This window comes from Neltuma alba, unplaced genomic scaffold (genome assembly GCF_004799145.2).
Source record: "Neltuma alba isolate B1F8T4 unplaced genomic scaffold, ASM479914v2 tig00012416_pilon, whole genome shotgun sequence".
In the NCBI taxonomy this organism is placed as follows: domain Eukaryota; kingdom Viridiplantae; phylum Streptophyta; class Magnoliopsida; order Fabales; family Fabaceae; genus Neltuma; species Neltuma alba.
Window position 1 is genome coordinate 150785 of NW_021636907.1, and position 15759 is coordinate 166543.

General features: G+C 33.1%; 2 protein-coding genes across 2 annotated transcripts; both read left to right on the forward strand.

Annotated features, from left to right (window-relative positions):
- Positions 1-6634: 6634 nt before the first annotated feature.
- On the forward strand, positions 6635-9837 carry LOC114726965 (uncharacterized). Its single transcript, XM_028913674.1, has 4 exons — positions 6635-6944; positions 7039-7865; positions 8004-8207; positions 8863-9837. Exons 1-4 carry the CDS (start codon positions 6635-6637, stop codon positions 9835-9837), a joined length of 2316 nt encoding a protein of 771 aa, XP_028769507.1.
- A 375-nt stretch (positions 9838-10212) lies between these two features.
- Positions 10213-10596, forward strand: LOC114726966 (uncharacterized mitochondrial protein AtMg00240-like). Its single transcript, XM_028913675.1, has one exon. It carries the CDS (start codon positions 10213-10215, stop codon positions 10594-10596), a length of 384 nt encoding a protein of 127 aa, XP_028769508.1.
- The last annotated feature ends 5163 nt before the right edge of the window (positions 10597-15759 follow it).

Genomic DNA, 15759 nt, shown 5'->3' on the forward strand with positions numbered 1-15759 from the left:
CAGAGGAGAAGACGCTGTGAAGTAATGAGGTGTTTAGTTAATCCAAGTGGCACATGCTAATTGGAGAACTGGTTGCACTGGACCTAATCAACTGGACATGAGTTTTCTCCGTTTGTTAATTTTAACAGTAATATTTTTAAACCACGCAATTTAATTATTTGGATTTTATAAAAAGTACAGAGGTAATACATTACAAGTATGAAAAATCTGACAAGATTCCATTATATATTTCATTATTAATTTTAATGAGATAATGTTTTATGAGCTCATGAAAGAAAGGCAAGCTTTACGGTTTGTTATCGGATTTTGCCGTGACACTATATACATCTATATAAACTGATATAAAAACAATAGGATTTAAATCATTACTAATTCTTTTAATACAATAGTGCTTTATGAGACCATAACATAAACCCTAGATCTATCAGATTCCTTAGGGGTGGGGGGAAGAGAAAGATGAATCTAGTTTATATATTTATAACTATATATATAATTTGGAATTTGATGGTCTTCATCATCACCAACAAGTAATGTCACATTCACAAAGGCGATGGGCAGCAACGTCCTTGCAGGTGGTGTGGCGAGGCATCTGAGAAGCTGCATACTTAAGCAGGAACTTGTCCAGACAATTTATGGCTCCATCTTTCCCACACTTTCCCGGTAAAGTCATATTCACATGGCATACCTTCTCTGGAGATTCACCTATTCCTTCAATTGATTCATCGTCAAAATCAATATATTATTAAATATGCTTTCAATGAATTTTTTTGGTAATCAAAGATAATATTGGAGCAGATAATTAATCGTACCTTCAGTGTGATGGGCAGGGAAAGAAAGGATAAGTAAAAATAGAGTCAGTATGGCTCCCAACTTTATCATCTTTCCTTCAAGCAGTTTCTTGGTGATAAAGATGAGAAGATGACTGTTATATGAGAGTATTTATAAGGGGGTGTTTAAGTACATATATATGGCAAAGAGTATAATTTATTTTACTCTTCCAAATAAGGTATTGATTTCTGGCTAGGGAAAAGGAAGAGATTCATTAATTTGCGGATATGGAATTTGTTTGTTTCTTTGATCTCAGGTCCTCTTTTCTCAACAAAGGAAACGTTGATATTGAGATTCAATGCTAAATAAATGCAAATTGAGCTTTTATCGAAATTTGGTCAGACATATAATTACTTTATGAGCTTTGAATGCTGGACTGTTTAAATTCTACTCATTAATTAATTATGGTAAATACTATTTGATTTAATTGGACCAAAAATCTTATAATTAATTTTGATTGATTAGATTTTCTTTTACTGGAAATTAAAGTTGAATTTTATTATTAGTTACAATTTATTATACATTTAATTTGATTGCACAATTATTTGTTCAAATTCCACTTAAATTGCAGAGTAACTAATATAACTAATTAGCTATGTGATCATACGGAATTTAAAAGCAAACTAGAAATTTTTTCCCCGTGCAATGCACGAATTAGCATATTTGATTATATTTAAAATTTTAATAAATTGTATTATCTACTGTAGCTCAAGGTTTATTTTTTATAGGAGTATGATTTTTTTTATTTATTCAAATAGAACTTGAATTAGAAATATGAAATTTAAAAGGAATAGATGAAAATTTAAAATTATTTATTTATTTCTCCATTTAAACCTCCAATTGACATACTATTTAATTATGATGCTTCATATTGAATGTAATATATTCAAATTCCAATTAAGATATTATTCAAATTCAAAATTAATTATTAATTTTTTTATTTAAGCTTTCAACTGAAATTTTATTTATTTATTATGTTTCCCATTTAATTTAATATATTCAAATTTCAATCAATATGTTATTCAAATCTCATTAATTAAATATATTCGGATCCAATAATGTCATACCCGATCTATTTTTAAACGAATCGGATATTATATGTTTTTAAAAATATAGTTGATTGATTGATTGATTGATGATTGATAGTTGATTATTGATTGCCACTATTTATTTAAATCTGACTTACTTTTGAATTAAATTGTACTTTTCTGGTCCTATATATAAGATACTTTTAATATGTTTCATACATATCAAAAAATTTTTAAACTGTATTAACTTTTTATTAAAATATAATAACTTTCTAACTTTACTTCTATTTAATATATACACCTTTAAAAAAATAACAATTTACACTGGAATAAATGAAAGACAAAATAATACATCCATGCTAAAAATTTAATGAAGTGATTTATAAATAAGACAAAAAAAATTTTTCTCTCTTTGTTCCATAAACAGGATCAAAGAAATAATTATATAGTATCACCAAAAAAATGTATTTATTTTCTATCAAATTTATCTTTTGTAGTTTCTTGTTCATGATCTTTATAAGCGCTGCACATCGTAGAAGAAATAGAATACAGTCCATCCATCGTGAACCACACAACAAGATAGTTCATCTTCTTCTTCCCTTTTTTTTTTTTTAATTAATAACAAGAAGAGATGAGTCACCCATAACACACTATGCTAAATGTAAGAGCCCCTAAATGAATTATTTTAGTTTTAAATATAAAATTTCAGTTTACTTTCTTAAATTTATAATTTTTTTTAGACCCTCCCTAATTGCGAAGGGAGTTTCTCATGAGTACTTAATAAAAACTAACTAATTTTATTAATCCTTACAAACTAGCTATCTAATTTTTGCATTTAGGACCATAGGAAATATATTTTATTTCTCTTTTGATATGTTTGTTTCTCACAAACACGCAAGATATTTTAGTTTCACTATATTTTCAGCGCAATGTACCAAGTTTCTCACTGTTTATATAATCTTTTAGACTTAAGTACCAGAAACGGCATTACACACACACACACACACACACGAGCTAATTATTGACGATAATGTGAAGAGCTGAAGAGGGGGGAAAAAACAAAGTAATTTCACCTTACTATTGTTAATATATTTCCGGACAGTACATCTTATTCAGTCGACAGTATTATTGGAGTAGAATTTGATTAAATAAGACCGATTAAAACAAAACGGACAGAAACACAAAAGGTACATGCAAATACTAAAAATTATCATCGCCCATTTACAATCTCAAATGGTATCTGCTTTTGTATGCTATCATCAGGGATGGCAACAATTGAAATGCTAGGACAAGCGTCCCCATATCCATTAGGTACATGACCAATTAAGCAAGTATTTAGTCGCCGATATCTAGTGCTTTTTTTTTAATCCTATTATCAGATATCTGAGTAACTGACTATTTCAGATTGACCTTTGTAAGACCACTTTGGGTGGCAGGCTCTTTCAACAAATTTTAACGCAACTACATCCTTAGGACTCGAACACAACACTATTGGTTAAGCTAAACGAACCTTTTACCAGTTTGCCCAAACACTTGTTGGTAAATTTCTGCTTTATTCCCAGTGACTAGGCTACAAGAACAACCCCAAAGCTATAAACATCATTATTGCTCTCTAGTTTTAGTACGTCTTTGTGTGTGGCTTGTACTTGTTTCTGTCCATTTTGTTTTAAGAGTTCTTACTCAATTAAATTGTTCAAACTTGTGATAAGTGAACACGAAAAGCAACTCTTGTTCTCTGGTTCGGTTGCTTAATAAGCATTACATTAGTCTTATAGAAAGCCCCCAAGTTGTTCATATCTTATATTGTGATGTCGTCAAAGAAGCTATTGTTTTCTACAACTATATGCCATTCTAAATTCACTCTAAGATGTTTCTGAACTCATGAAGCTGAGTTCACTGGCGATTTGCAGCAGTTTTCTAAAATTTTGGTTGCAAAATTCATTACAAAAGCTTGATGACAAATTGTGTGATCAAAAGGTTTTTACTTAGAAAATCGAAATCTTTCTTCAAATCCGGATCATAATAACAAGGTCCATTTGATCGATGCAAAAGGGCAAATCACATTGTACCATTATTAATATCAGATACTAACACATATAGTTTCATTTCATGGACAAATAATATCACATTCGCATTGGCCTTGTAGAACAATGGTTGTACAATCGCAATTTGAAGGGTTTGATTTTTCTCCATACTTCCTCTTAAATTCAACCACGCAGTCATACACTCCATTGCCACCACAGTTCCCTACTAACATCAGCTTCTCGCGACAAATCTTAGGATCACCTTATCATTAATACAGCAATTATTCATTCGATTTTCGATGATAATGCATGTGTTTAGTAATGCCAAGATACATAAACACAGATGTCACATGGAATCAAGATGTTTAAAAAAGAGAGAGAGAAAACAATGTAACGGTGTAAGGTTTTCACTTATTAAACAAATGACAGCCCCTAGGGTTCTTATTATAAGGACATGTATTTAAGAAAATAATTATTAATATTTTGAAAAAAGGTTTAGAGGTTCTAATACTAAAAACCATGGAGAGTGATCGACCTTATAATGAAGACCGAAGGAAGTAAAAAGGAAAAAGAAAATGTAACTAGTTGATATTAATGGAAGAAAGAAGCATACCACGAACTCGAATGCAATGGCCAAAGAAGGAGAGAATAACTAGAAATAGATTGAGAATAGCTCCTGATCACTTCACCATTTCATGTGGGGTTTGTGTGTATGAGTATGACATATGTTGGCAAATGTTAACCCTAAATGTTATGATAAAGAGTGAAATTTTATTTGTCCTAAAGTGCAAAATTAAAAATATATGTATTCTATACTGAAGCATAGCATTTTATTTTGTCTCACTTAATAGCCTCACATAAACATACTTCAATTTAGAACCCATTAGAAAATCTCAGTCTCTCATCCTTTCCTCCTACATCGACCCATTTGAGAGGTTTGACACATAAAAAACAAAGAGCTGGGGAAGGGGATGAGCTTGGCAATTAGAGAGAGGCAGGGGTTCGAACTAACTTGGGCAGTAGAGAGAAGAGAAAACAACAGTCCGGTTAGCTTCCAAATGGGTTGTTAAATCAAAGCTAAGTGTGTTTATATGGATGTAATGTGTATAATTATATAGAAATTTATTAATAAGATGTTTAAAAAATGGCTAACCGATATTAATAGAAGAAATAATGTACCATGAACCCCGGTGTGACAACCAAAAATAGAGAGAATAATGACAAATAGAGTGAGAGTAGGTCCCAACTTCATCTTTTTTATGCTATGTGAAGATGATGACTGGTGGACGAGTTCTGGTGCATTCAAGTATTTATATTATAGGGGATGTTTTACCAATTTGGAAAATAACTAAACGTATTTTGGACTACTAAAATCATATTAGATGCATGCACGGACATTTAATTTAGGAGACTCTGTCTCCAAAAAAAACTGAATCATTCAATGGAAAATTATTATATTGAATGATAAATATATATAGTATGTCAATTAAAATTATATTGAATGATAAATATATATAGTATGTCAATTAAAATTATATTGAATGATGAATATATATATATATATATATAGTATGTCAATTAAAATTTCATTAACAATTGGTTACTGATAATAAAATTATTTCGACTTTGATATGCATTGTAGGTTTATATTTAGCCATCGGTACAAGAAAATAAATCAATAGTTCTTTCACAAGTTTGAAGGATACATTATATATTTTATCGATTCAAAAGGACAAATAACATTGTACTATTATTAATCTCATGGATATAATAAATATATATAGTTTCATTTCATGGACAAATAATATCACATTCGCATTGGCCTTGTAGAACAAGGGTCACTCAATTGCAGTTTGAAGGATTTGATTTTTCTCCAAACTTCTTAAACTCAACCATGCATCACAAACTCCATAGCCACCACAGTTCCCTGGTAACATCAGGTTCTTGCGGCAAGTCCTACAATCACCTATTACCCATTAAGAGACATATGTGTGTTTGTTTGTAGTAATTAATGCCAAGAGACGATATAAACGAGAAATCTCATATGAATCATAAGATGTTATTAAAAAAAAAAAACAGAGAGAAAAAGGAGATTTTGTTAAGGATACTGTTTGTATGAGTTGTATTGGGCCGGTGGTCCATTCGGTGTTCCATCCTAGTTAGCCCATTATGGGTTCATGTTTTGTACTATAAATATTCATAGTTGAACCAATAATATTCGATTGGTCATTTTACCAAATCCAAGTTTCCGTGTGCTCTCTTCTCATGGTACCAAGAGCCAGGTCCGATTGTTGAGCCTAGTCCAAGGCAAAAGTTGAAGGCCCTATTGCCTCCTTGCCTGCAGAACCGTAATGGTGTAAATGGTTGCTGCTGTCATCGTTTTGTCAAGGCAAGTTCTGGAACTCGTGCAACCCAAGAATCGCAATCCAGCTTGCTCCCCTTTCAATTAGAGTTTATCCTTGCGCCCTAGGAGTTCGCCCACCGTCAAGATTTCACGAAGGCGAGAATACTCACCACGGAGGCGCTAATAGTCATCATTTCCTACGTCCGTACGGAAAGAATTCAAGAATAGGCTATCCGCTGCTGTCAAAGTTTCCCATCATTCAGCGTTTTCCGTTCACCGCCTTGTTGTCCATCTCCCAACACGCAGTTGAGTAATCCACGACACTTCGTCGTTCTTCTCCCCCATCACCAGTGGTTGAACTGGTCTTCTCACTAGTTAATCTGTTCACATTCCTTCAAGAAATTATCGCGATGGCTGATAAGGCAATTTCCAAAGTTGAAGCCTCCAACATCCCCACAATTGATGCAAATCACCCTCTTTACTTGCACCCTTCGGACACACAAGCTACAACCTTAGTTTCTCAAGTGCTCACCGGTTCCAACAATTACTTGGTTTGGAGCTGTGCTATCCGTCTGGCATTACAAGGGAAGAATAAATTGGGTTTCATCGAAGGCACATACACCCGCACCAATGAACCACATCTCAAAGAACAGTGGAATCGCTGTAATGCTGTGGTCCTTTCTTGGCTGATCAATTCAGTGGATAAGGAGGTAGCTAATGGTATAGTGTTTTCTGAGAATGCGCACATTGTTTGGGTTGATGTCAAAGAGAGATTTCACAAAGTGGATGGCAAAAATCTATTCATTGCTCAAAGGTATTTCTTCCATTACTCAAGGGACAGTTACTGTGTCTGCGTATTTATCTAAGCTCAAGGAACTCTGGGATGAATATGCACTGTTAGTTCCCTTGCCCACCTGTCAGTGTGAAACTGCTCAAGAATACATTAGAATAGTAGAGCAGCAGCGGCTCTTTCAGTTTCTTATGGGCTTGAATGACATTTTTCAACAAGCGCGATCACAAATTCTTTTAATGTCTCCATTACCGACTCTCAACCAAGCCTATGCCATGATCTCCCAAGATGAGGATCAGAGGCTTATATGTTCACAGCAACCTTATAGCCCATTTGATGCAGCAATAACTAGAGGAAGGAGATCTGGAAGAGGACGTGGCAGGGGAAGATCCCAAGATGAATGCAGTCATTGTCATCGCAGAGGCCACAAGAAAGAGCAATGCTTTGAGTTAGTTGGATATCCTCCTAACTTCAGAGGAAGAAAGGTTCAGATAGGCCACCTGAATCGAGTAGTAGGAGAACAGACACCTCAGTCCTCTATACCTTCAAACAACTCGGGAAATCAAACCTCTATCACCCAACAGCAGTACAATAAGATCCTACAGCTTCTCAAGAGTGATGGTAATGAAGATATGATTGGGACAGCAGATTACATTGAGGAACACATTTCAGGTAATATTAATGCACTCCCCTCTGATCTCTGTAAAACCCATTGGATACTAGACTCTGGAGCATCTTGTCATGTAGTTAGTAGTCTTACTCTGCTTGATAGTGCTATGGTTTACTCAGGACCCCTTAGGAAAATCAGATTGCCTAATGGTGATAAAATTACGGTCACACACACTGGCACAGTAACACTTTTTGACAGCATTATACTACGTGATGTTTATTATACTCCTGAATGCTGTTATAATCTTGTCTCTGTGTCTAGAATAACTAAAGAACTGCAATGCATTGTCTCTTTTTAGCCTGAGTTCTGTGTATTGCAGGAGATTTTAACTGGGAGGTCTCAGGTGATTGGTAGAATCCATAGTGGGTTATACTTGATTGGAAAAATTTTAACCTTGGACAATGCTCTTATGAATCTTCCATCAAAAGACACAAGGAAAGAAACCTCTCAACTGTGGCACTATAGACTAGGACATGCTCCGTTAGAAGTCATTAGGCATATAGACAAGATAAAGAATGAAATTGTAGGTCCTTCTAATGTCAATTGTGATGTTTGCCCTCTAGCTAAACAAGCTAGACTTCCTTTTCCCCATTCAGTTTCTGTTTCTTCATGTTGTTTTGAATTGGTACATGTTGACATATGGGGTCCCTATAGGGAACCTACCTATCAGGGGTATAGATATTTTCTTACCATTGTTGATGATTTCTCTAAATGTACTTGGACTTTCCTAATGATCAATAAAAGTGATAGTTTTCAGTTGTTACTTAATTTTTTACAATATGTTAGTACTCAATTCTCTACTATTGTCAAAAGAATAAGAACTGACAATGGGTTAGAATTCACTAACACTAAACTAAAATGTATTCTTCTTGAGAGGGGCATTATTCATGAAACAACATGTCCCTACACTCCACAACAAAATGGGGTGGTTGAGCGCAAACATCAACACTTGCTTAATGTAGCTAGAAGCCTTATCTTTCATTCTGGTGTTCCGATTAAGTTTTGGGGGGAAAGCATTAAGACTGCCTCTTATTTGATCAATAGAACTCCTTTCTAAAATCCTGAATTATAAAACTCCTTTTGAGCTTTTATATCAAAAACAGCCTGACTTGACACATTTGAAAGTTTTTGGATGTCTTGCATTTGCTGTCTCTCATTGTCATAATGATAAATTTCAGCCTAGGGCTGAAGTCAGCATTTTTATGGGGTATCCACCTAATCAAAAGGGCTATTTATTGTATAATCTTAAGACCAAGACTATGTTTGTTAGTAGACATGTCAATTTTGTGGAAACCAAGTTTCCTTTTAAAGATATTTCATTTGATAATCAAGCATCAGGGACTGGTAAGTCTGCCTTGGATTATTTTGCCTATGATGATCATGTTTCCACCAAGTCTAATCCTAGACAGTCCATTATTAACAATGAATCTGCTGACCCTCCTGATATTCTTGATCACCATGGAGATGAGGTTAATATTGATACTGAACAGCATGTAGAAGGAATTGATAGACCTATTCAGAACAGTAAATCCCCTACTTGGCTCAATGATTATGTCTGTCTTGGTGACACAGTTGATAGTAACCAAGGAAAAGTCAAGTGCCGGTATCCCTTGCATGAATATATTACTTATGCTCATGTTTCTGCTGATTATAAGAATTATTTACTTTCCACTGACACTGTTGTTGAGCCTTATAGCTTTGAGCATGCAGCAAAGGATCCCAAATGGATGACTGCCATGAGAGAGGAAATGCAAGCTCTTGAGCAGAATCACACTTGGGATATTGTCGATAATCCAAAAGGTAAAAGGGCTATAGGTTGTAAATGGGTGTTTAAGGTAAAATATAACTCTGATGGTAGTGTTGAACGTTACAAAGCCCGTTTAGTAGCTAAAGGGTACAGTCAACAAGAAGGTATTGATTATTTTGAGACCTTCTCTTCGGTTGTCAAAATGGTTACAGTTAGGTGTATTTTAACTCTTGCAGCCATGCATTGTTGGCATCTTTTCCAAATGGATGTCAACAATGCATTTCTGCAGGGGGGCCTACAAGAGGAGGTCTATATGAAAATTCCTCAGGGGTTTGATCAGTTTGTCGGCACCAAAGTTTGCAAACTAAACAAGTCTCTATATGGCCTCAAGCAAGCATCCAGATAGTGGAATGCCAAACTTACTGAGGCTTTAATACAAGGGGGGTTTCGACAAAGTAGATATGATTATTCCCTTTTTGTTAAACAAAATAAACATGATATTACTGTGGTTCTAGCTTATGTAGATGATCTTGTGGTTGCTGGAAATAACATTGACAAAATTAATGAAACTAAAACTCATCTACACTAGAAATTTAAAATTGAGGATTTGGGGGGGCTTAAATACTTTTTGGGATTGGAATTGACAAGGTCCAGGAGAGGTATTGTTCTTAGTCAAAGAAAATATGCTCTTGATCTTATTTCAGATGTAGGTTTAAGTGGTGCCAAGCCATTGAAAGTTCCTATGGAAAGAAGTGTTAGACTGTCACGGGAAGGAATCCAAATGGCATCCAACAAGGCAAATAAGAAGAGACATAGTACCGAAACAGATCTGGATCCATTTCTTCAAAACCCCTCTGTGTACAGACGCCTAATAGGTAGGTTGTCTTACCTTACCATGACTCGGCCTGACATATGTTTTGTGGTGCAGACTCTCAGCCAATTCATGAGTGCTCCATGGAAATCTCACATGGAGGCAGCCACACGTGTGGTGAGATACTTAAAGGGCAGTCCTGGAATGGGCATCTTCCTTGCTGCAACCAATAGAACAAACTTAGAATGCTATGTAGATTCTGATTGGGCAGCTTGCCATGACACAAGGAGATCAGTGACTAGTTTTGTACTCAAATTTGGTGGTTCTCCAATCTGTTGGAAATCTAAGAAGTAGCAAACAGTATCTAAGTCTTCCGCTGAAGCAGAGTACAAAGCTTTAGGATCTGCCGTCTCTGAAGTTACATGGTTGACACGCATGCTTAGAGATTTGGATGGGAGAGGGCTTGAGCCGGTGAAGGTTTATTGTGATAGCAAGGCTGCTATATATATTGCTAGTAATCCTGTTTTCCATGAGCGCACGAAGCATATTGAAATAGATTGTCACTTCGTGCGAGAAAAACTACAAGAAGGAGTCATTGACTTACAACATGTAAATAGTCAGAATCAATTAGCAGATGTCTTAACTAAAGCTCTTGGGAGGGAAGATCATGAGGCCATGATACGCAAGTTAGGAACTATTAATCTGTATAGTCTCCAACTTGAAGGGGGGTGTTAAGGATACTGATTGTATGAGTTGTATTGGGCCGGTGGTCCATCCGGTGTTCCATACTAGTTAGCCCATTATGGGTTCATGTTTTGTACTATAAATATTCATAGTTGAATCAATAATATTCGATTGGTCATTTTACAAATCCAAGTTTCCGTGTGCTCTCTTCTCAGATTTCACTGCCTTTTGGTTCTTGTTATGAGGACATGTTACTATGCACATAAATATAGATTAAGAAAATTAGTTAAAATTAGTTATTGTTTTTGAATTTGTCAAAAGTTTTAAAATTTTTTAAAATGTCACCTCAATGAAGTTCATTAGCAAAATTGTTAATGATTTTGGGGCCGGATTTTTGCAGTACCAAAACAATCATTATTAATGTTTTGAAAAATTTGTAAAGGGTCCAATAATAAGAACCATCAATAGCGAAGATATAAAGATCAAGATCAAAGGAAGTCAAAGGAAAAAGAAACAAAAGAAAAGAAAAAAAATCCCAAGAAAATACCTTTAAAATCTTAAAATTCCAATTTAGGAATGGCTTTAAAAATGTGTTGTCATTTGCGTTTTAAAAGTATAGGAAACAAGATTGACGTAAAGTTTTAAAATTTAAAGGTATTTTTTTTTAAATTCTCCCAAAAGAAAAAGTAACTCTCATTGTTATTAATGGAAGAATCTTTGTCTTGTTTTTCATATCTTGATTTTTTCAGTTGATATATATAAATTATTCATCCATTTTTTTCTTTTTGGTTTCATAATATAAATCTGAAATCTGCCTAGTAAAAAAACAAATATTATTAAGGAATGTTCCGGCAGAGAAGAAATCAACCTCTTTTATGTTTGGAAAAAAAGAATATACAAATAAATCATTATACATTTCAATGTGAATTAATAATTTTGCGTTTAATTAAGTAAAAGTCCTTATCAATTAAATAACCATCTGATTATATTCATATATATATAATTATGTGTTACAAATTACAATAAAGAACAAGAATTGAGAAGCATACCATGAACTTGAATGCAATGGCCAGAGAGAGAGAGAGAGAGATAATAACTAAAAATATAGTGAAAGTAGCTCCTCACTTCATCGTTTTCATGTTACGTGAAGACGATGGATGAGGGTATGTTTGGCCCAAAAAGTAAAAGGAAGACCGTTGGTGATGTTGTATACGAGTATATTTATATGAGACTTTTAGTAACCAATTTGAAAAATAAATAAATTGATTTTACACTCTAGTAATTAAATATGCGTTTGTACCATCATTTATTGTGTGAACAGTTAATCTGAGTTTCTTTTGATTTGACTATGAAAAAATTGAGAGTTTCTGTTTTTATATGAAACGGAATTCTTGAATTCAAAACTGCCTTTATATTTAATGCAAAACATTTGTTAATTAAAATCTGATTAAAACTCAGCTAATTTTCCAAATGTATCCACATATCAGACAGAATTTGAGAAATGAATCACATTATCTATTGATAAACTTGATTGTGGAGATTCAAATTTGTCAAAGAAATGTTTAGGTGAGACACTGGGGATTTGAAATAGTGTCCGTTGGAAGATACTGCTAGCTCTCATTCTTAATATAAAAACTGGTTTGACTTTTAATTTGGTTTTAAATATAAGACCCCAATTCACTTTATTTTTTATAATTGTCCTTTTTTTTTTAAAGTAATCCTTGTAGTAGTTGCACATGTTAAAAATTTTATCAAATGATAATCCTAGCTAATACACATTATTAGTAAGTGTATTCTAAGAAAGATAACACATGTTTATTATAAATAACTAATTTAACAAGATTTCTTAATCTACTTTTTTTAAAAAATAAATACTAAAGCTTCATTAAATCAACAATAAAAGTAAAGCAAACCAAAAGACAGCCTTATCCTTCATCAATGTCCGCCTCCGTAGCAAAAGTTGCAGGCTGATCCAGAAGCACAAAATTCCCGTCTATTCTGTGAGCCAATTTAACTAGCTTATCAGAATTAGTTAGATCGTCTCTGTACATATGAGTAATGTTAATTTGTCAATCTCTGTGAATATTAAGCCTAATCTCATCCACCACTTACACGAAAGGACCAGAGGCAGTATTAAATATACATTTCCCTCAAGTGATGCGAAAAGTTAACTTAGGAGTTTCATCTGACCCGAAGAGGGGGAAATCTAGAATCCACCACTTACAGCTATCATTTATTTATTTGAAGCCTAATGCTTATTTTGTAGTATCAGATAGTAGATATTAAATAGTTAGTAGTTGTAATTTGTAAACCAAAAAAATGAAGGTGATGACCACTTCAGGGGCTCATTTACTATACGCATTGACATTTTTGAAATAAGATGAAAGAAACGGGCGTTTCATATTTAGATGCTAAATGGGCTCATTTTGATCTAATTATGTAAATTTGATGCTAAATGGTTTAGACTTAGAATTTTTAATCTATAATTTTTAAATGATTAAATTTTTTTTTAAGTTTTGTACTTAATAAAATATATAGGAAAATTAATCACTTAATTAATTTGTTCATCAGAGTTTTGACTTAGTTCAAAATAAGTTCATAAATTATTTTGATTCTGTGTATAGTTTCAACTTGATTAACATCAGTCCCTGAACTTTGATTCAGTATAATTTAATCTATTAATTGTAAGTGTTTAAAACATTCATCTTTTTTTAATTAAAGGGATAAATACTAGGCTACAAGCAACATCGAATGTGTGACCTTCTACTTGTAAAAGGGTCCCCATAGCACTAAACCGTAAGGCTTTTCGTATTTAACGCTCAATAAATAACATAAATCCTTATAATATTTTGGGAAAATGACATAAAAAAGTTAAAAATTATAATACTCTAATTCAAACACCTAAGACTTCAAAATCCAGGGGAGGAAATGATGCTTGATTAGGTTATTTTGCAAATGTAGTTAAATGATAAAAATACCCTTGTATATATCAAAAAGTTTATTAACAAATTATGAACTGATAATAAGAAGTATTGAAGAACAAATGACAAAAAATATATTTACAATGATAAGTTAATAAATTGTAAACTAACAATGATAGGTATTAAACAGTTAATGACAAGAAATGTATTAGTAATGACAAATTTGATAGCTTTTTTTTTCAAAAAAAATCTCATACAGGGGTATTTTAGTTATTTGATTATATTTACAAAATACCATATTAGGCACCACTTTCTCCTCTAGGAGTTTGAACTCCTAGGTACCTGAATTAGAATATTGCAATTTCCAACTTCTTTTTATGTCATTTTCCCTATTTGTTTTTTGAAATGCAAGAACTGATATATTAAACAATTAAAAATCTATTAGGACTAAATTATATTGATACAGAACTCAGTAACTGAGTTTTAAGTAAATGAAAATTATATGAATTAAATGATTAATTTTCTCAAATAAATAGTGTTAATTTTTGTTTTAATACTGTAAATACATTTCTCCCTATATACATAATTAAATAATCATTCAGTCAGTCGAGAAATGCTATTTTCGTGTACAAACCCAATGTTTTATTATTGCGTTCATCAAGTGCTTGGAAAAGAATATAATTAGATTATTTTAATATTAATTATATTTTGCAAAAAACTATCAGTTTGACCACAAATAATATACATCATTCATAATATATCTGACACACAAAAATATATGGTTAGACGTATATACATTGTGTACTATGTATTTAAATACCTATGCTCCTAGGTGTAAGAATTAATTAAACAATTAGTTTTAATCCTAAATGTAAGATCTCTTAATCTATTTTATTTTCCATGTTTATGAAGTTTCCCTAATTAACTTGTATAATAAATTGATATATCAAGTCAATTGTATTAGAGTTAAATAATTTGTTTGTCTTTTTTAATTTATCCCGGCCTGCTCTTAACTTGCATTAAGAGGATGAGAAATAAGTACTAACGATTGGTCCGCGTTGCGATCCAATGCATGGAGGTCTATCCCTGCCCTGTGATCAGACTGAGTAGATCACCGTGAGCTCTGCCCACTCATTTCCATCTCCATTACTGAATCTATCACTCTCTTAAAACCTGCATATAAGGGTTTTTATGAAAATGAGTTTACAGCGAACAAGATAAGTAAGAAAAGCTTTTATCTCGACTTACGAAAAAAATATTTTTAAAGATATTTTTGTTGTATAAACACCTCTAAAATTGTTTTGATTCTCTAGTCAAGAGGCACATCTAATGATTCGTTTTATTGGAAAAATAAAACGTCGTTAGTTTTCTTGCTTTTCAAAAAACGTCATCAACTTCACAGCCTAGGTAAGGGTATTACCAACAGTATAATCAACAACATGGTAATTAAAGTTCTCTACCAATTAGCTTCATCTTCCTATCCTGAAGGCCTTGCAGTAAACAAAAATCAAGGAAGAAGGCAACCATGCATTGTTGTCCTCTATTGAATCTAGATATGGACATAAGATTAAATTCTAATCGCGGAGCATATAAAACATCATGCATGACAATGTTATTGCTAGTAGTTACAATGTCTATATATGACATAGGGGGTTTATCTCTATTTGGTATTTTAATTGACTTAATAGGTCCATCATATTCTCTATAGTGATCAAACAATTCTAATTTACTAGCCATATGTGTTGCTGCACCCGAATCCAAAATCTAATGTGTAAACGGTTTTAAAGTGAGATATAGGAGTGAGCAGACCTGTACCAGTTAATGCATGAACAGCCAACTCATTGTCCCTCTTCAATAGCTCCGGGATCTTTTCATACTACTCATGTGTGAACATTAGAGCAACTATAGTTAT